Here is a 20,656-nt window from a genome sequence, read left to right on the forward strand (position 1 = left end):
CTTCCCCGCGCCCCCTCTCCTCAGGGCCCGGTCACGTGACACCCACCCACCCTACCCCCCCGCTTCGCCGCTGTCAGTCGGGGTTTCGCGCCGCGGGGCGGAGGAGGGCGGGGCGCGTTACGTCACGCGGGAGGGGCCAAACTTCGCGGGACGCGCTGAAGGGGGGCAGCGCCGCGCGTTTGTCCGTGTGTCCCCGGCTCCCCGCCCCGCTCCGCCCCGCGGGGCACGGCGCCCGGATGTGGGGCCTTTCCGGGGGCGAGGCCCGCTCGCCGCTGCCCCGCCCCGCCGGGTGCCTCGCCGCCGCGGCTGCCCCATGGAGGCCGAGGCCGAGGTGCGGCTCCTCTTGCAGGAGGCTCGGGAGAGCATCGAGGCGGCGCGGAGCTACCGGCGGGAGCTGGAGCAGCGGCTGCGGGGGCTGCAGCAGGCGCGAAAGCAGGTGGGGAGACGGGACGGGGTTACCCGGGGGAGGGGTGGCGGCGGGGCTCCCCGGAGGCGCTCACCGCCGAGGCCGGGAGGGGACGAGCGGCCGGGAGCTGCCCGGGGCTTCGCGGTTTGCCCGCACCGCCCGGCCTGGCGGTGGCTCGGCCCGGGACCCCCCCCGAGCCAGTCCACGGCGGGTGGCGGTGGCCCACGGGCAGCAGCGCCGCCCGCTTCTGCGTTTCTCACCCGGTGCTGTGTTTTGATGCGTGTGTGTCCCCCCCCCTCGCGTGTCCCGGGCGTGCGGAGCAGCCTGCTGGCGCTTGGATGGGGTCGTGTCGGGGAAGAGGTGGGCGGAGGGGGTTCCGCAGGACCTGGCGGGTGGATGACGGCTGCGGGGGCCCCGGGGACTGGCCACGCGTCGGGGAAACTTGCGTGTTACCTCTGCAGGCACCGGAGTGGGTGAGTGTAGAAAGTGTCAGGGAGGAAGGGGTGCGAGGTGAGGTCTGTTACTGAAGAGAGCCTGGTTTTCTGTGATGGTAGGTAGGTTTCCTAGGCAAGAATAAAGATGTCTAAAGGAACCACGTTTTCTAAAGTAGTTTGGATGTTAAGTCCTATTTCATAGGGACTGTCATGTCTGTCTTCTTCCCCTCACATCTAAAAGCTACCTGCCTAGGCGAGTTACACTCCAGTTTGACTGCTATCCTGAACTCTGCTGTCCCCATGCACCAAGCTCTGTGGGTCACGTACTTTGTGGGTCACATATAAGTGTTGCCAGCATTCCAGGTTAGCTGGTTTTTCTGCAGCTGTGCACGGGAGCCAGAGGAGCGTTTTCACTGGGACTAGTAACCCACCCACTCTGCACTGAAGATGCGTGATAAGATATGCGATGCGGGTAGGGAGATTGCAGAGAGCCAGTGAAGGACTGGGTTCTCTGTTAAGACATCCTCTAAGCTTTTTAGTTTTTGCAGAACCAGTGTCTTACTATATTTGATTCAACTCTGTAAGGGTAAATAAAAAAAACAAACTCAGAAAATGTTTCTGTGGTGACCTGATAGTTTCTCTGGAGGAGATTTCATTAGCATAGAAATCTGCTACGAATCTGCTAGGTTAGTGTCCTGTTACTGAATGAGTGTAAGCAATCAACTCTAGTCATCTTCAAAACCACAAGCTACTTAAGAAGATGAATTGTTCATGATGGTCTTTAATCCAAACCTTGTCACCTGAGAGTGTTGCCTGCTGAATCAAAATGCACTGAGAGGAAGCCAGTTTGCCTTTCTGCAGTGGCTGTGAGTACTTAGTTAACTTACCTCCCCTTCCTTTTCCTCTCTGGGGGAATTTCTTTTCTAGCGTGCATGTTTCTGTTTTCTCTCTCCATTTTCAGGACCTCACACTATTTTGTCCCCAAAGAATCAGCCATGCAACACACATCCGGGAATTCCCTATGTCCAGAAGTGCTGAATGTCTTAGACTGGTGTTCATATAGCAGAAGCTTTATTATTTGGGGACTGGTGGGCTGGTTTGGTAGGAAAAGCACTTCAGATCACTTCCGTTGCATCCTTTTCTTTTGCACCAATGAGACATTATTTTCAACAAGCTTCATGTAGCTCTGTGTGTTCAGGAACTTGCATTTCCTCTTCTACGTAGCTGGTAGTATCTGTAATTCTGAGGCTGACTGGTTGAATTTATATCTGCATGTAATGGAGGTAATGGGCTTAGAGAAGTGACTGTTTGGTCTTCCTTTGCCCCACCCCTTCACGAAGCTAAATACTTCCTTTTTTTTCTCAAGTGTTGAAATAACAAGAGAAGGGAAACCGAGCTCTGGGGCAGCTGCAGAGCTTCATGAATATTGCTTGAAGAGGAAATTTATTTTACCTAACCAGAGAACTTCCTGTGTTGATTGTCTGTACTTCTAAAGATCTAGAAATTACATGTAACGCTGTGTGCATGTTGCAGAATTTTCTTGTGTGTGTGACTCAGAAAAGTTGTTCATCTCATAGGGAGATGTTTACTTTTGACTTTTGCATCTTTAGCTCAAATGCGTGTGTTCACGCATTCAAATGGGTGTTCAAATGTGGTGTGTGGTTGTTTGTTTTTTTTTTTTTTTTTTTTTTCCTCTAAAAGTCAGATTCGGCAAGTTTGCAAACATTTTAATAAGTACTTGCAGAACCTTCTGTGGTATAGTTCCATAATCAAAAAAGACTTACTGTTCATCCTGCCCTGTAACTCTGGAGCACAGACAAATCAAAGGTTTGAAAGATTTGAAAGTGAATCAAAGATTTGAAAAAAAAAAAAAAAAAATTAAAAGAAAGCAACGTTATGAGGATTTTTAAAATCCAGTGAAGTGTTAGGGTCTGGAAAAGTGATTCTAGATAGTCTGCTAAAAGCCGGGTATCTTTTTCTTTCCAGTGAGAATTACCTGTATATGATGGCAGAGTGTGTTTTGTATAGAATTACAGCAGTTCTGAGGGGTGGCAGGGGAAAGCCCTGCAGAGCATTCAGACTCTTCTGACAAGAAAAATTCCTCAACTGAAGTACATGTAACCCAATTTGTATTTTGCTTAGTTAATATGCTCATCCCCTTGTCCAGGCTACTTTCTTTGCCTCCTTCCCTGCTGCATGTGTATTAAAAATTACTACACTAGTTTGTTACCTGCCAGTGGTCCTTTTTTTAAAGCTGACTTCATACACAGCTTTTCACCAGCAGATGCAGATTAGGTGGTTCAGAAAAAAGAAAAGATGTGCATGGCCTTTGTCTTTATCCTGAATCCTTCTTTCCTTTTACTTGAATTTAGATAAGAGAAAGCGCAACATTGACCAGAGATGTACTTGAGCAACATTTTAATGATTTAAAAGGGACCCTAAAGAAGCTGCTGGATGAACGACTGATGTCACTGCTGCAGGAAGTAGATGCTATAGAACAAGAGAGCATCAAACCCTTGGATGAATGCCAGAAACTAATAGAGCACGGGGTCAGTACAGCCGATGAACTGCTCCGCGAAGGTAAGGAGACCTGATACTAAGTCTTGGGTCTACCTGCCATTGTGTCTTCTCTTGAAGACTGTTATGATCAGCATATTTGGCTCATTTTTGACTTCTCTCAAAGCAAACGTTAAGAAAAGGTTAAAGTTGGGTAGATGTTGTAAAGAGCTGATTAATATTATCTCCTACAAATCCATATTTAAATATTCTTCTCCAATCCTAGGGTGTAGATTTATCAGTGTAGCCTCTCTGTAAGGGCAGGAAGTATCTACTTTGGAAAGGTCTCACTGCAGAGGAGTCCTGCACCCCTCCATGCTAGAAAGAGGATTATGTCAGGCTACTTTGAAATAGAATACGCCTTAGGTACCATAATAACAAAATGTGTCTGTTGAGGAAAGTTATTTGTATCTTAGTGGAATTGCAGCTGAAGTAAACAGATTATCTTTCCTACTAAGTGTGATTATGTTTACAGTTGGTGGGGAACATGAGGAATGAAATGGCCCCTGTATGGGAAGAATTTCTTCAAAAGTCTGAGGATGAGGCAGACAAAAATGGATGTGGATTATTACTGTAAGGGCTGGCCAGTTTATACCCTACTGATGCTAAATACCTAGCCAGAAAGGAGTGTCACTCTTGACTGTTTTCCCCACACTGGAGAACCTACTGGGAACATGTCTGAGCCATGAGTATGTTGGCAGTTTCCTTGCATTGTTCTCATGTCTCAACTTTAACTTTCTTTCAACATGATCTCAGTTTTGCAAACTAAAGTGCATTGAGCAGGCTCTCACGGGTAGGAGAGCTACCAGCTTTCCCTCAGATGTGAGCTTTGCGCTTAGAGCATGCTGGCTTGGTAGCTCTACGCCTCCTGCTCATAGGAGTAGTGACAATATTTAAGAGTTAATTTGTTGTTTTGTTTGTTTTTTTTTCCTAGCACCACAACCTCTGGGACAGCTGGTAGTCACCTTGTTTTTATTTTATGTCTCATGTTACTGAATCACAGGGTGGCGGCAAAGATCACCTGTGTTTTGTACAAGTGTCTGTCAGATCTCATGAGAACCTGACTAGCCGTGCACTTTTATCTCGTGGGTCACCATTCCCTCTGTAGCAGTAGGAGCATTGCTAAGTCATGTCGTCAAAATGAGCAGATGTTGCATCTGAGTCAGAAAGGAGTTAAGCCTCTGTGGTTATTAAATCTTCTGCTGCCAGTTATGACGTATACTTTTCTTTAGAGATTTGTAACGATTGTAATCCTGCATTTGGAAAAGGACTGAGCTTGCTTATGTTGTAAATTACCATGAAGTCATCAGATAAGAGAAAGCAATATACATCTCTGTAAGCTAAAGTGTGGGACGCTACTTTATATGGAAAGCTTATGGAAAGATTTCTATTTATCTTCACACTTAAATGCGTGGATTATTTCTTTCACTATGGCAATAGTTACCATTTGGATTGTAGCAAATAGAACAATGGTTGAAATTATTTTTTAAGATCCTGCTTTTTTATTTTCTGCGCAGTGAAGGTGCTTTGCTTTTTTCTTCCTTTAAAGCAGGTGGAAGAAGGGATTAATGATCCTGATTTCTGGCATCTGACCCTAGTTCTGCTACTGTCTGAGACCTGAGGCAAATTATTGCGTTATGGGTGTGTCTACAGGAAGCTTTGAGACCTTCAAGAGTTGCTAGATAGGCTTTATATTGTTAACTGTAATTGTATTTTCTAAGAGTCTAGCAAAAGTGCTGAGAATGCTTCATGTCTAATTGGTTATTCGTGTCAGAACTGGTTATTGTTTAAAGCAAAGAATACTTTAATTGGATGTTTTCTCATTAGGAATATTTTTACCATTTGATTCCAGGAGAGAGTGCAGTCCATGGAGATGTGGGACCACAGAATGAGAAACTTTGCAGCTTTACAAAAAAAGCTTTACATATTCAGCTAGATAGGTAAGATACTGACACACTGAGGTGATCTGAGGCAGTGACATATGTGCTCTTGTATAGGGGATCTTTTCTCCTGTGAAACAAAAGCCTTCTGCTCTAATTGCCTTAAAACATTCATTTGAGGTGCTACTGTCCTCTTTGTTTCATAGGCTTCCCTTGGGGCTGGCAGTCACAGAATGGAGTAGTTTTCAACCTCCATATGTTCTGTAGAACTATAGGCTGTTTATTTGTGAACGATGAAACTATGTGTGGAACAGCCTGTATTTCAGAGTATTTACTGAGAAACAGACAGTCTGGTTAGGGCTGAAACACAGTGTTTTCCGAGTCTTTTAAGTTTGAAATGCACATGCCAATTTCTGCAGCTGTTTTCTCTTTGCAAATCTGCACAGATTCAAGTGTATGGATAAAATACGAATTTGTAGAAGCTGGCCCCTTTCATTACAGCAAACTTTCCTTTCTCAGCTTACCAGAAGTGCCCTCCTTGGTTGACGTGCCTTGTTTATCTGCCCAGTTGGATGACTTCCTTCTTACTATATTGAAAAATCAAATATTCAGACATGGAACTGTGGCATCTCGCCCACCTGTACAGCTAGAGGAATTTGTTGAGAAGCCTGGAGGTATTTTAGTCCGATGGTGTAAGGTAGGTAAAATACCCTGGGTGAAAATCATTCAGACTTCAGTTTTGTTGAAAGAAACTGAAAAAGCCACTTTCATTCTGGATTTTTTACTGCCCTCAAATGAATAGTCCACTCCAGTGTGTAGTTAGAAACTTCAGAAGGTATTTTTATGGTAATGGCCTCATTTAAAGGCAAGGTAATCTAGCAATGTTGTGGTTGGCACTGGGGTTTGTGTCTACCTGGCAGTGACACTTTCGTGTTAAACACTTGCTGTTGGACTCAGCCTGCTCCGGTCTGCAGGTAGAAAGGGCCCAGATGCTGAAGCATCACTGCCTCACAACCTCCTTCCCGAGGTGTGGGAAAATCAGGAGTGTCAGCTGGAAACACTGTTCCCCCTGCTTCCCGTGCTTAAGCAAGTGCCAGGTACTGGGACAAGCAGGAAACAACTCCTTCATGTTCTCTTCCCACTAAACAAATCAATATTGAAGTGTAATCTATCTGTGATGCTGTTGTACAGACAAGACCAAGAAATCCTGTTGTGTGTGTTTGACAGGCGATTCGCATGTAGCCATTTGTGCTGTGGAAGCAAGTGATTGGTTTGTGTGGCAACAAGTGCCAAACACTCTCAGTGAGACTGGGCTCCTGTGCTGGGGTGATGCTTTTGTTCCCTTTGAAGACTCATAGCAGACCCAGGATGAGGCTGAACCTGTTCTGTTATGCTTTTGCACCTAAATGTGTTTGTTGTTAGGGAGATGCAGTGGATAGAAAGGGAAAACATTTTAATATTGGCATCAGCTAGTCAAGTAGCCTTTCTCTTCAATACACAAAACCTGTTTTTGAGTAAATCACTGCTGTGCTCTGGTGTGGTTTAGTTGTTGTTGGACAGCTCTATGCTCCTTGGCAGCATTAAACAAACTTATATTGTTCTAGCAACAGCCAGCCATCGGTCAGCCACTCTTACCTTGTAAACTATGTGGAGTCGGATTATAAAACTGTAGGCAGTTGTCACATGTGCTCTGATTTTCTGTGCTATAGATGATTTCCTGGAATTTGGTGATGGTTGGAGGATAGTGGAGCTTTTGGAGGAGGGGGGGAATTATAAAATTCTCTTTTAACGTAGAGATATCAAAGAATTAGAAATCATTCCCTGGAACAGGGAGTGATAACAGTGAGTTTCTCTTGCTGTTAAAAACTGGCACCGAATTTTTTCTGCAAATTTGTCTTTTCTGCAAATTTGTTTTTTCTACAAATTTTGGCTGAAGGATCTTGTTATATCTCTGCTAGATTGAAAAGCCTTCTGTTAAATGTTTCTCCTCCTGAAGATACCTTTAAACTAATTGAATCATTCTTATACTTCTTTTTGTATTAAGTAGTTCAGACACTGATTTGATTTTCTATAAGGCATGCTTTCTGCTCTTTAATATCTTGTGACTCTGAATTGCCTTTGGCAGCCTGCAGTACTACCCTACTATATGCTGCTTCAGAGGCAAAAGAAAAAAAAAAGAGGGGGTCCTTTATTAATGCAATAAATGTTTCTCCAGGTGGATGATGACTTCATACCACAAGATTACCGCCTGCAATACCGTAAGAGTACTGCCAGTCATTTTGAAGATGTATATGTCGGCTCAGAGACAGAGTTCATGGTGCTGCATATCGATCCTAATGTTGATTACCAGTTCAGAGTCTGTGCCCGAGGAGATGGACGGCAGGAGTGGAGCCCGTGGAGTGTTCCGCAGATCGGCCATACCACTCTGGTTCCTCACGGTACTGTTCTGTTGCTGCTCATCTTCATCTTAAGCCTGTGTTATCAGTGCAGCACTCCTGAAGGTCTATAGCTGAATGACATAGAGCCGCTTTTTGTTTGATGATGGGGTGTCCTTAGCTATCATGTATGTGTGTAATGTATGATAAACTATCTTTTCAACCTATAATTTATTCTTTGCTTCATGGTGTGATGGAGAATTAGGGAAGCTTTCCAGCAGGTAGCTCACTACTTAGCCTTGGAAAGCATCAGTGAGACAGAAGTGAAGTTTGTTTTTGTTTTTTTTCCCCTTCTATCTCAGCCCTACCTAAGCTTTTTTGAATGAGATACAGTCTCATTAAAAGCTTTTCCCTTGCAGAGAGAAAAAACTGAATTTTCTCACCACTTGCAAATTTTTAAGGGCAGTAGGTAATGAAGGTTTTCCTTTGCCTGCAATACAACTTCACAGGGATCACAGCAAAGAGTGAGCTTCTGGTCAACTCTGTGAGCTGGGAAATACTTTTTGTAATTGCAAATTATTTGAAAAATAAACCTCTCCAGAAGAAGGCAAAACCAGCTCCTGTTCTTAATACAGCTTAAGCTTCATATGAGGCAAACTGTTGACATTGCAGCTGACTTGATTTTGCACAGTAGCTAGTTGAGGGTCATGCTTTCATTTTTTTTTTTTTTTTTTTTTTTTGTTCTTTGAAGAATGGACAACTGGTTTGGAGGGTTACAGCTTGAGCAGTCGAAGAAACATAGCGCTTCGAAATGATTCTCAGTCATGTGGTGTGCTCTACTCCAAAGCTCCTACTTATTTCTGTGGGCAAACATTAACATTCAGGCAAGTACTTCTTGGGTAGCTGTTGTCTGGTATATCTCCTGTGAGGCAGGCTTCCTTCTGTGGTCTGTTACATCTGCATTGTATGTAAACCTGAGTCATGATGCATGTTGGAGTTGTACATCAGCTCAGCCCCAGTTAAGGCAGTATGTCCTGTGTGAAGTCTGAACTTCCTTCTCTTTACTTTTACTTCTTGGATCTTTGGGAAAACACCTTATGTTTTTGTAGGACCTGCACCTGTCTAAAATAGAGATGAGTGAGCTCCTGAGGGGTGGCAAAATATAGCCCATGCTGAACAAATCTGTAGAATGTTGAACTTCCTCGAGTTTTGTAGCAGCTGTTACTGGCTGGTTAGAAGTCAGTGGAGGCTCACCACTGATCCTTTTCAACCTTGGGCCAGTGGGTGCATGTCTGCACAGACTGTCCACGTGCTTTGAAGACTTTGGACATGAAAACATTTTATGTGCTGCTGGGACGGATAAGGATGACAGTCTGGCACTGATGTCGTTAACATCTGAGATAATTAGTGCTGATCAGAGTACCGCTTGAAATTGGCATTAAAGAATCCCAAGTGGAGAAGGGATCTTGTGAAATTCAGGCTTTCCATTTGACACAGAATATGATTAAAAACCTTGGCAGCTTTGCTGCCTGTAGTACTGCCCCTGAGATGATGCTGTTTAACAGGGTATGAGGAATGTCCTTGTGGATATGTCAGTTATAATTACAGACCTCAGAGACTCTGGAGCTTTATTCCATCTTTCCCTGGTTAAATAAAACTACTTGCTGTACAGTAGGCAACCCCCAAAGGCAATTTAAGGGGGCTGTTCATGGTATTTTTGTAGCTCGTTCCATCATGTTTAATTTCTCCCTTCCTGATAATGAATTATCTTAAGTTTAGGTGGTTGTAGTATGAGGATGTATTCAGTTGCCCTGTCTGAGATGGGATAAAAAGATATAAAGCTTTCATTTGAAATCTATTGCTAGATTTAACATCTCTTGGCTCAGAAATACCTGTGAAATTAAAGACAGAACTTTGAGGTTCCCCTTGGTCCTCTTTCAGACCAGTGCCTTTTATCTTTTTTTATTGGTAGCACATGAAAATATTTTACATTTTGGTAATGTGGATTCCTCTCCAAGAGGAGATTGTTTCAGGATGGCAGAGCACTAACAAGCCTATGTCCTCAAGAACTATGACACGAGTCTTAAGATTGAAGACAATCTCAAAAGTCTGTTGTATTCCTCTTCCAATGTCCAAGAGTGGCTTCTTGTTTGAAAGTGTGTGAGATTTTCCTGAGCAGGGAAACATAGTACTTGGCGCTTGGTTTTCTCCATCTGTTGAAACAAAAGTGTATTCACGGGGGGATAAGTGGCTTACAGATCAAACCAAATAAGCAAGGTTCACGTTACAGATGTTTGTGAGGCAGCTTTGTATTATTCTTGTGTGTTCAGGACACAGGTGTACCTCATCAGTGAAAAGTGAAGCTATGATAAAGGCAATGCTTTGTATCTGCTTTTTAAAAATAGACTGCTTCAATTGTCCTCTGTGGTGAGGCATTTGGACAAGTTGTAGGAAAACATCATTGCTTTAAGTCAAGACTCATCCTGTTTCTTTGCAGCCTTCAGGGAGCTGCCCTTAGGAAGGGAGATGTTCCTCCACAGTGACTTGCTCTGCAGCTGCCTCTAAAGCCTTTGCTTTGCAGTGGGAGCCACAGTCAGTCTGGCCAGGCTGGTGATTTGGGATCATCCAGCAGATGCCCCATGAAGGTCATGCTGCCTTTGTCAGGAACCCACCACAACTCTCCTGACAGCTAATACAAAGGAAGTGCATGTGATCACACAGAGATTTACTTCTCTGTGCTTTGGGGCAAATGGAAACTGGTGGTGGTTGAACTGGTTCAGTGTCTGCATGCTGCAGTGACAGAGGCAAGGTTTTGCTCAGCAGCATTGGAAGTGGTGAGAAGGGATTTGAACAGTGTTCCACTGAGCATTGTTCACATCACGTATTCTGTGGGCTAAGTCCCAGGGATCATAGAGGCTGGAGAATAATTTTGTTAATGTGATAGGGAAAATCAGCCTAGTAAAGTAAAGGTTAGGAGATTGTGCAGTGATGCTCTGTACTGTACATGGGCTCTTGGTCTTGGGCTGGTTATTCATTGCTGAAAAAATCAAAAACTAGTAAGGAAAGGAATGGTGACCTATACCAGATCCCGGTCCTCTTCCCGGTGCATGTGAGAGGAAGAAAACTACTGCAGAATTACAGGTTGGCCATGGTCTTGGTCACTTGAGTTGTGCTCCCTTTTTATGGTGTAAGGAGGGTTTGGCTCTTTCCTTCTTTGTGTTAGCATGCAGCCCAATCTGCTCTCTTGGAGTGAGGGCAGTCCTGAGGCTGGAAGGCCTGGAAGTGATAAATATAGACGTGCATGATAAAAACCCTGGATCCAGCGTGAATATCACTGAGTGTGCTGAACTGAAAACATTAAGCTGGTCCTAGAATGGCTCCTGTCAGCGTTCCCAATCCGGGTGTACCATTGCTCCTCCCTCAGACATTTGCTGTCCTGTCACTTGTTTGATGTTTTTTTTCTTCCTATTGCTGCTGGTCCCAGTTACCCTGACAGAGCTCTGCAAAAGGGGTCTACGTAAGTGAGCAAATAACTATGAATATAGATTGACATGATAGAATTTCTACTTTTTAATGGGTTTGTAATTACACATTTTTGGTCATTCTTGTGACTGTGCAAATGCTTATTTCCAACCCAAATGTTAAGAAAGGCTGCCTTTACTGGGAATGGAATAAATTAATGTTACCTTATGCACAAAGTTTACAGATAAACAGCTGTTTGTAAAGCTTCACCAGTAATTCAATCAGAGTTTAAAATCTGAAGTGGAGTACCAAAATGAATTTAAACTTGTTTTGGGAAAACACTGTGGATCACTTCCAAATTAAAAGCTGCTTGGATGTTTAATTTTTTTTTTTCCTTTGCTTTGCTTTCCAGTACAAGGCTTTTGCTATCTTAGTGATGTTCCCAGGGGACTGAAAAACCTAATGGAGTGCAAAAGTAAAACATGGTTCCAATTTTATTTTCCCTGTTTGTCTTGAAATTTAACCCACAGTGTGCCAGTCTACTGCCCGGTTTTGACTTCCAGTTCTTAAAAGCTTTTGCTGAAGTTTTTCTGTTCTTTGGCAACAACCATGTGTAAGTGCTGTTCTTTCTCTCAAGGCTTAATGAAAATAACCAAATAACCAGTTTTACTTTCTAGAAAAGATCATCTGAGTTTCCCTGAGTCACTCAAGCTCTCTCTGAAGTATGATTTAGCACCTTTGAGAGATCGCAGTACAAGAGAAAGAACTCAAATACAGAAGAGCCCTTCAGTATACAAATAGTGCAGCCTCACTCAGCTGCTAGGGCCCAGAGGGAACCGCGTCCCAGGTTATTTGCACAACTTGTTTGCTTGTTCTTCAGAGATTTTTTCCCAGGACCAAAATCCTAAATGTGGCTGAGCAGAAGCCAGACTTGTAAATGCTATTCTAAGCATTGTTTCTAATACACATTTCTACCAAGCTGATTTATTAAAAAACCCCAAAACGAACAAAAAACTCCCCTACCCACTCAAACCCAACAGCCCACTACCCCCATAACACATCAGCCTTCCACCCCCTCTCCTTTACAGCAGAATATAGCAGGGCTCAAAAAACTCCTGTTTTAGTCATGCTTATGAAATGCGTGCTGAAACTACAGCTGTCTTGCCGTAATACGTGATGTTGACCAGTAATCTGGTATAAATGTAGATTGTAGTTTTGTGCATATTTGTTGTTTCAGACAACTGGAAATAATTTCAAAATACTCTAAGCTGTGACAGTGGAAAATTTCATTAAATATCAATTAAAGTTTGTGGGAAGGAGGTTCCTGTTTTGTACAGATTAATAGAGCGTTGCTCAGTGGAGCTCTTGGGAAAGCTGGCAGGACTTCTAGTCATTCAACGGGGATGTCCCCAGGTTGGATGAATTTGTTAAAAGCCCTGGAGCACAGTACACGGGTCTGGTATGACACAGTATTACTGTTTGGATTTCATTGTATGTTTTGATTTAAAGCTTCAGGGTTTGACTTAACCTTTTGCTTGGTAGAATTGAAACTGTGGGACAGCCAGACAGACGAGACAGCCTAGGAGTGTGTGTGGAGCAGCAGAATGGCTATGATTCTTTGCAGCGGGATAAAGCTGTGTGCATTAGCACAAACGGTGAGTCTGAATTGCGTAAGTGAAGAATGATTTTCTTTTTTTTTCCTTTCTTTCCTTGCCTCAAACCTATAGCTCCTGGTTCTTTATATCCCTGAAGCACATGTGAGCAACTTCACCCACGTTTTATATACATACTGCTTGTGCTGTTAAAATCTTTGGTGAGATCAGGGATTTCCCTTTCCTGCTTGTACTTACTACACCTTTAATGTGACAGAAAGGAATACGTCAGGGTTGCTGTCCATTTCTATTTGCCTGCAAAAAGAATAGGGAAACATAGCATTGCATGTTAGTATGTACAGAAAGTGAGAAGAAATTACACTTTATCTTGACTGTTTCAGGGGCAGTATTTGTAAATGGAAAAGAGATGACAAACCAACTGCCTGCGGTTACTTCTGGATCGACCGTGACGTTTGACATGGAAGTTGTGCAGTTAGGGCCTTCCAGCAATGAGGGAGGAAACTTCAAGCTTCGAGTAACCATTAGCTCTAACAACAGAGAAGTGGTCTTTGACTGGGTACTTGATCAATGCTGTGTCTCTTTGTATTTTGGATGTTCATTTTCATACCCAGGCTGGAAAGTTTTGGTGTTTTAGTAATGAGTGAAGGGATTTTTGTTCTTGATATAAAGTCTAATGTTAAAACCTGGATTTCCAGCTGTTCAATAATCTGTTAAAAGTGTCTTTATACTACTTGAACTCCACTATATTGTACTTCCTACTGGATTCATTTAAAAAATAATTGTGAAATGTTGGATTTGTTACTCTGGAAAAAGCTAGAAACAGGCATTTGCATAGGCAAATTAATTTAATAAGTCCATCAGACCCTTCTCTTTTTTCCTCCAGACTTGAGTTTTTCCAGTATTTCATTGTACTCTAGTCTCAGGGTACGTGTGTTGTGTAGAATTAACTTTGCTTAATGCTGCTGTTCTGTGAAATAAGCCTGTAAGCATTTAGGGAAGTGGAGGGATGGTAATGGACCAAAGTTTTATTTATGCCACTCAAAAAAAGCAAAGTAGTTAGAGCCATGATGTCCTGCTGTGCTTGTTTGTACACAATGCTGCCTTAACAGTATGAATGGATAGTGGCTTCTGTGTGCAACAGCCCTTCCTTCCATGCATGGTACTGTTCATTCCTCTGAGCAAGGACATCTGAGCCATAATGTCTGTTTAAATATGTAGCCGGTCTGTTTATGTCTCACTTAAGTGCCTTATTTCCAGGTATTTCTTGAACTGTTTTCTGTGTGTGTTGTCACTTGGAATACATTTTCCAGAGTAGTTGCATGGTGATGCTTACATCAACTAAATGCAGATGCTTGCCTCAAACTAGACCAATACCTAGAGTAGGACAGTTTTCCTTACGCGCTGACTGTCTTCCCTAGTTATAATTCACCATGTAGCCTGTATCAGAGCAACTCTTAGCAATTTAGTACTTGGGCATGACATGCAGAGTGACAGCCCTGATTCTTCACAGAGCCCTCCTAAGACTTCAGACAACCTTCTTTCTGTTGTCTCTGGTGGTGGACAAGGGCAGTGCTATTTCAATGTGCAGGACTCCTGAAAAGCCCAGATAATACCTGGACACACCTTCCAGTCCCAGGCCCTAGTGCTGGTTTATGGGCTGAGCCCTGGGGCCGGACTAGGCAGGCTGGGACTGCTGCTGGAGACCCACTGTGGGAGAGAGGCTTTGGGTATGGGCTTACAGCAGACCCCACTGGCACAGATTTAGCCCACAGCAGTCAAAATGAAGCAGATGGTAGTAATCTAGCACTCTCCTCCATGTAATAGAATGAGATAAGAAATTATGATGAATTGACTTTGAATTCAGAAGCTACATAAAATTACCTATATTTCCCCTAAGGGACAACTAAGATTTAGAAGGAGCTTATCAGAGAGCCTATTCCTGGTCAAGATTGCAATACTATTGGATTTAAAGAATATTTAAAAGTAATGTTTACTGAGGGCCTTCTTACCTGAAGTTCAATTAAAATTAAAGATATTTAGCATGCTAGAATAGCAATATTTTTATAAAACCTAGACAATCATTCTACCCTTCTTCTTTCAGTGTCAACATGCTACATTAGCCCTCTGTGCTAGCATAAAAAGCTTAATTTACATTGGATTAATATCCCCCATACTCATGTTGCCAGTACGAAAAGATTAGTTAACCTGCCTGCGTTTTTTTCCCCAAGCATCTGTAGTAGGGATACAAGAATTTCAGAAGAGGAGAATGGCTGTTGGTATTTATAACATTTACAAGGAAAAAAACCCTTATGAGTAGATTCACATGGATGCAAAGAACTTGCACATGGCAGTTAAGTTGTAATTTACTCTAAGACATGAAGTGAGGAAGACTGGACACCTGCAAGTAAGATTATCAGTGTTAGCAACAAAAAGCCTGCAGTATTCTCAGTTTTTCAAGCTTAACTATTTCAGTGTTAGGGAGTAAGAGAATACTAGCTTATCCTGCACTTTCAGTGTTCCTTTGAATTATCCTGTGAAGTATTTTCTATATATTAAAAAAATGGTTCTTTTCCTGTAGCCAAGAAGGTTCAGTGAATGATCAAACAGTACCAGTCCCGTTTAGAGGATCAGGTTAGCACTCCAGCTAGCAGCTGACTTAAATCTTGCTCCACTCAGTAGTGCTGCTAATTTTACTTACACACTTCAGGTGCCAGGTACTTGTAACTTAGTACTTCTACCCTATGGGAACTAAAATTGTGAATATCTGCACTTCTGAGGTACTGATGGGTCAGGTACCTTTTCATCTGCTTTTGGAGGAGCTAATCAGACTTGTTTCTGCAGGATATTTACTTGCATATTAGAAAATAAAGCTTAAGCTTTCAATTCAGGTACTTCCAGAGATGGTAATGCCATGTCAGTTTGCTCAGAATATACATTCAAAGCAGCTTAAGATGACTGTGAAGGGCCCCAGGAGGCCCCTACTGCCCCCTTTGAGACCTGAGGATGCCAATAGAATAAAGTTTTTCTGACCTCAGGCTTTAGCTGTATGTTGAACAAGGGCAGCTTGCCAAGGTTGTGTTGTGTTTGTTTTTTGTTTTTTTTTTTTTTTTTTTTTTTCAAACTTAGCATAAGTCTAGCTGTCCAAATTGCATATTAGGTACTGTTCAGCCACCTCTTAGAGCTGCACCTTTTAAACCTGAGGAGTCTCAGGACAAGAGTCCTAAGTAACAAAGTGTGCAAAGAATCAGAGGCTTGAATTAAAAACGTTGAAATTCTGTTCTTCCACAGTGGGGTTCAGCTAGGTAGAAAACTTGACGCTTTAGTTTTTCACCTCTAGCTCTTGGAGCCTTGCAAGCAACACAGTGTTAACTGCTTATGAAATCCAATCCTGAAAGTTGTTTTCTTAAGCTAGTACATTCACTTACCTCAACTAAGCTTTGTGTCAAGTGAAATTTGAATTTTTTAAAATAAAGTTTTATCCCTCAACTGTGTATGGCCTAGGAAATTATTTATTGGGGCACAAAGCTGAGCATTACTGCATTCTAACAAAACACAAGAAAATGTATGTGATAGCACTGCAGCAATCTTTAAGAGGTTTTTTTTATCATCTTTTGTCCCTCAGAAGTCCCAAACAATTTTTTTTATTGCAGGTTTCTCAGTTGCACACTTACTTTTATTTCCAGCTGAAGTTCAGATCTTAACAGACCACTTGCAGAAATAACAATTTTACCTTTTAAAAAGTTGGTTACAGCATTTATAAACTCCATCAGCTAATTTGTCTCTGCTTGTTATTTTACTGTTCCCATCTCCTTGCCCTTGCATTAAATGGTGCAATTTTTACCAGTAGTTTTTGGCTACCATTATTGAGCAAGAAGCAGAGGTATTTAATCCCCTTCAAATAAAGTCCATGTTGAACTAAACACACAGCTTTAATTCCTTAGGTCTGCTTTGCCTGCAGCTTGTTCCATTTCTTTGGTCTCTTTTAAGGGCAAAATAACACATGAAACCAAAAAGTAAGGTTGCTGACTTGTTAGCTTTCTTTTAAATAAACCATTCCTATAAAGAACATTTTTCATAAGAGGCTGAGTATTTCTCCTAAAGAGTGCATCTTCAAGTCTCCAATCGAGCAACTTATGAACAGCAGATGTCAGAGTCACAGGAGAAAGACTTACCTACTTCATTCACAGCTCTTCTGTTCTCAGTTTTGAAACCACCCAGTATCAGGATTATAGCCAGGATCTGGTCCAACAGGAACACCTTCACTCAAGAAATGGTCAATGATGGCACCAAACTGTTCTGTGAATTAAGAAATACTTTACTTTGAACAATACTGTCAAAATTGCCCTCACAGGACAGCTTCTGTATTCTCAAAGGTAAAATCAAATTGCTGGTTTGGGGTGGGTTTTATGGTTTAAGGGTTTTGTTTTGGTGATTAGTGAAGTAATCAGAACAGTACAAATTATTTGTAATTGCTTCAATCCAGGCAGTGAATCTTTACCCCACCCGCCAAAAATTCAAGGACTACATTCAAGGAACACACTCAAAGCAAAATACATTTAAGGTGAACAGCTTAAATTTATCTAACGATTTTGAATATAGTATTTAATGTGCTTAATTAAATATTCAAGTCATGTTAGGTTCCAACTTGGGGTTCACAGACCTGTTGTGTCAAGATGATCACCAAATACAAAACATCATTAAAATCTGCCATGAACATACTGAAGGCTAAATTAGAAGAACCTTACCAATTTTAGAGACAAAAGCATACCGGACAACTGCAGTCTGAACTTTACAGAACCTAGCTGTCATATCCTGTATTTCAGTATCTGGATTATGTCTAAGATGGAAGAAGGTTTTCAGGGTCTGCTATTCAACAGTCACTATCTGACCAAGCATTGCAATTCCTTACTTGCTTTGTTCTGTAGTACCTGGAGCATCCATCCTCTACAGTCCCACAGAAGCACTATTTTAAACTGATACTGATTTAAATTTTGCTCCAAATAAACTAAGTCTCTTGTCAAATTTGTCTGAAACATTAACCACTTGCATGTAAAAAATGCACAAGTCTTGTTTTTATAACTGACACAAGTGGTATGTTTCATTTTCAGATATATAAATTACAGTTCTAAACAGTGTTACACAACTTACAGATATTTCTCAGGTATTCAGTTCTACTCCCAACAAAGGAAAATGAAAGTTTTTATAATCTGGCTATAAAACTGGTAATTTATGGAGACACCTTAAATATGACAAAAAGACTGGACAGAAACGTAGCTAACTTTGTAAACATCTGGCAAAAGAAAAACATGTATCCAAATTTTAAAAGACATGCAGAAGAGAATTTATACAAGGTGCTGCGTGTGGCCTTTCTGCATGCACACAAAATGACTGGACAACCATCATGGCAGATTTTATATTACTGAACTTTATGTACAAAAGCTGATTTCAAATAAAACATTTAATGTAAAAACAACGGTTCATTTAAACAACTGAACTTGCTTTGTTTCTTGTTTGGGGTTTTGTTTGGGTTTACATCTACTGTACCATTCAAATTCTTTTTAACCAGCTTACATGTATCTTCAAAATCTATTAAAGGTACATATAGAAAAGGCATCTTTATAAATAGAAAACAAAAGGATTTTTTCAGCTTTTATTATAAATTGACATGACATACAAAGTTTACCGGACAGAAGTAATTTCATTACTATTTTTGGGGGGATCACCAACTTTTTGTGCAAACAATGCTAGCCTTCTTTTAAGCATTAAGAGCATAACTGCTTAAGAAATGACATAAGCAATAATTCTAGAACTACATCTCCCCTAAAATAATCTATTTTTTTACATATGTGCACAGCTTTAGCAAATTAAAGCCAGAGAGAAATGCTTGATGTACTATCCAGAGGCGTAATTAGAGTTTGCTAAAACTCAAGAGAGCTGGCAAATTCAAGAAGTTTGTAATGAAAGCTGCAGTTTCCCTCTTTCCTATTTTGTACACAAAATCAGTGACTAAGAACTTAATACTGGATGACAAATCACATCCACACCATTAGTTAAATAGTCTCACAGTTAAACACATCTTAAGGACCATCAAAATCAGTATTTACATTTTATAAATTTCTGAAGACACCATTAGAAAGCTTATATACCCCTTAAACAAATAGGGAACTGCATCTCATGGTGATGGAATGAAATAAAAAATTAAAAATACCTGTATTTACAGCAGCATTGTTCCTTTATAAATAAAGAATATGAAAAATGTAATATTTTAAGGAGAATAAAAAAATTGAGGTGATGTCACTCAACCACAGTGCTTGCTGGAATAAACCCTTCGGTGCTGATACTGTACCAGTAGTGAAACCACTTTCCATTGGAAAAAATCTGTAAACGTATGCATAAAATGTGTTAACAGCAGTGCAAAACTGCTCAAATATAGTTCAGTCAGCATCTTAGTATCTGTATTGAATACAATACATCACAGAATACTTGCATAAGAAGTGCAACACATTTTCTGGTCCAATTTTACAGTGCATTTTTCCCTCAAGAGTGGCATCTTGAAAGCCAAAGCTAAACCTATGGCCTGGACTTGCAGTCTGTACTCAGGCAAAACAGCAGGGGTAAACTTCAAATGAAGTTAATCGACGTAATGCCTACATACTGACTATAGACTCTCGGCTTTAGCATGGCACACTATGATGCACAACCCCATTAAAAAGGGTTTACATCAAATAGTTTGTGTAACTGTAAATGTGTAATAAAAATATAAAGGAGCTAATGTTCAAGTTTAAAATGGTACACTGGGTGATCAATACATCAGAATTATCCACGAAAACCAAACTGCTGGTAACCTCAAAAAGCCAAGGTGGTACTTCACTGTGTCTGTAACATGAAAAGCCAAGATCTTTCCAAACAGGCACAAGACAAAGGAAGTGCTAAGTTTGCCAACTTTGATAATTTTAGTGTGAAAAAAAAACCCCTCATTTGTAATTTATGATCAATTAATAAATGATTTCAAATACAAGGATCAAGGTTAAACTTTAAATAGTGAAACCTTATTTTCACATAAAGCTAACTGGAGAATTTCTAAATAAGAAAAGCAGAAACTGTATCCCAATTCCCTTTCCCCAATGTTTCACAACTTCATGGTAGGAAAAACAGCCAGATACAGATGCAAAAATCTTAATATAAAAACGGTTTTACATATACTTAAATTATGTAAATTCCATAAAGTTAAGACACTAATTACTAAAATTACAAAAAGTTTTTCATATTGCTCTTCATGCTCAAACTCTTAGAATATTGTCATTACATCACCAAAACCGATATACATGTAGTACTTGCATAATTAACTGAATAGAAACCCTGTTAAAACAATATCCTTGTTGAAATCATTTATTTCCATCCAGCAGTGCCTGTTTGGAATCTCTGTATTTCTGTGTGTAATTCTTTATAGAGCTCATGCACCCTAGAATGTCACTTCAATGCTTGTCCGTTGAATGGCAATTGACTTGACTTCAGAGCTTTTGTTTCTTGCTCTGTTTTGTGACACCTGAGATGCTATCCATTTCTGAAATTTTCTCTCTCATATTATTTTCACTATATCCATTTGTTGTCCCACTTTGTTCCTCAGAAGATTCCTCATCCGTTGGGGAGGCTGATTCTCCTTTCTCTAACTTCTGCTGCATCTCTCGGAGCCTGGCAACAGCTTTGTCTATTGACATTATGCTGATGAGGTTAAAGTCATGCATGCTGACCAGGTGTAGCATAAAGTTTCGACACAAGTTCTTCTTAATTATTTTTTGTCCGTAATTTTCAACAAACAGCATACAGGCATGATTCATTTGATTGTCAGCAATAAACCTGTCAAATTAGAAAGCCATCATTATGCAAGTAGAACATTTTCAAAAACAGAAAGGTACCCTACAACATGGTT

At 41.1% G+C, this 20,656-nt stretch overlaps 2 protein-coding genes across 2 annotated transcripts in view; one reads left to right on the forward strand and one right to left on the reverse strand.

Moving 5' to 3' along the window:
* Window positions 1–157: 157 nt before the first annotated feature.
* On the forward strand, window positions 158–16,212 carry CRLF3 (cytokine receptor like factor 3). The gene is made up of 8 exons (XM_033002221.2): window positions 158–436; window positions 3,213–3,420; window positions 5,249–5,336; window positions 5,796–5,973; window positions 7,492–7,714; window positions 8,403–8,535; window positions 12,656–12,768; window positions 13,107–16,212. The coding sequence occupies exons 1-8, from the start codon at window positions 314–316 to the stop codon at window positions 13,358–13,360; spliced, it is 1,320 nt and encodes a 439-aa protein (XP_032858112.1). The 5' UTR covers window positions 158–313; the 3' UTR covers window positions 13,361–16,212.
* A 2,150-nt stretch (window positions 16,213–18,362) lies between these two features.
* Window positions 18,363–20,656, reverse strand: part of SUZ12 (SUZ12 polycomb repressive complex 2 subunit) — a 30,277-nt gene continuing 27,983 nt past the window's right edge. The window contains exon 16 of the mRNA XM_033002220.2: window positions 18,363–20,583. Coding sequence (XP_032858111.2) covers window positions 20,238–20,583 — 346 coding nt within the window. The 3' untranslated portion in view covers window positions 18,363–20,237. The remainder of the gene's footprint in view (window positions 20,584–20,656) is intronic.

This window comes from Tyto alba, unplaced genomic scaffold (genome assembly GCF_018691265.1).
Source record: "Tyto alba isolate M040663 unplaced genomic scaffold, T.alba_DEE_v4.0 Super-Scaffold_39, whole genome shotgun sequence".
Taxonomy (NCBI): Eukaryota; Metazoa; Chordata; class Aves; order Strigiformes; family Tytonidae; genus Tyto; species Tyto alba.

Excerpts from the sequence above, each read along its gene's own strand:
- CRLF3 (XM_033002221.2), top strand. The coding sequence starts at position 314 with ATGGAGGCCGAGGCCGAGGTGCGGCTCCTCTTGCAGGAGGCTCGGGAG. Across the intron at positions 5,974-7,491 it reads TTTTAGTCCGATGGTGTAAG|GTGGATGATGACTTCATACC; the intron begins GTAGGTAAAATA and ends ATGTTTCTCCAG. Across the intron at positions 12,769-13,106 it reads TGTGTGCATTAGCACAAACG|GGGCAGTATTTGTAAATGGA; the intron begins GTGAGTCTGAAT and ends TGACTGTTTCAG.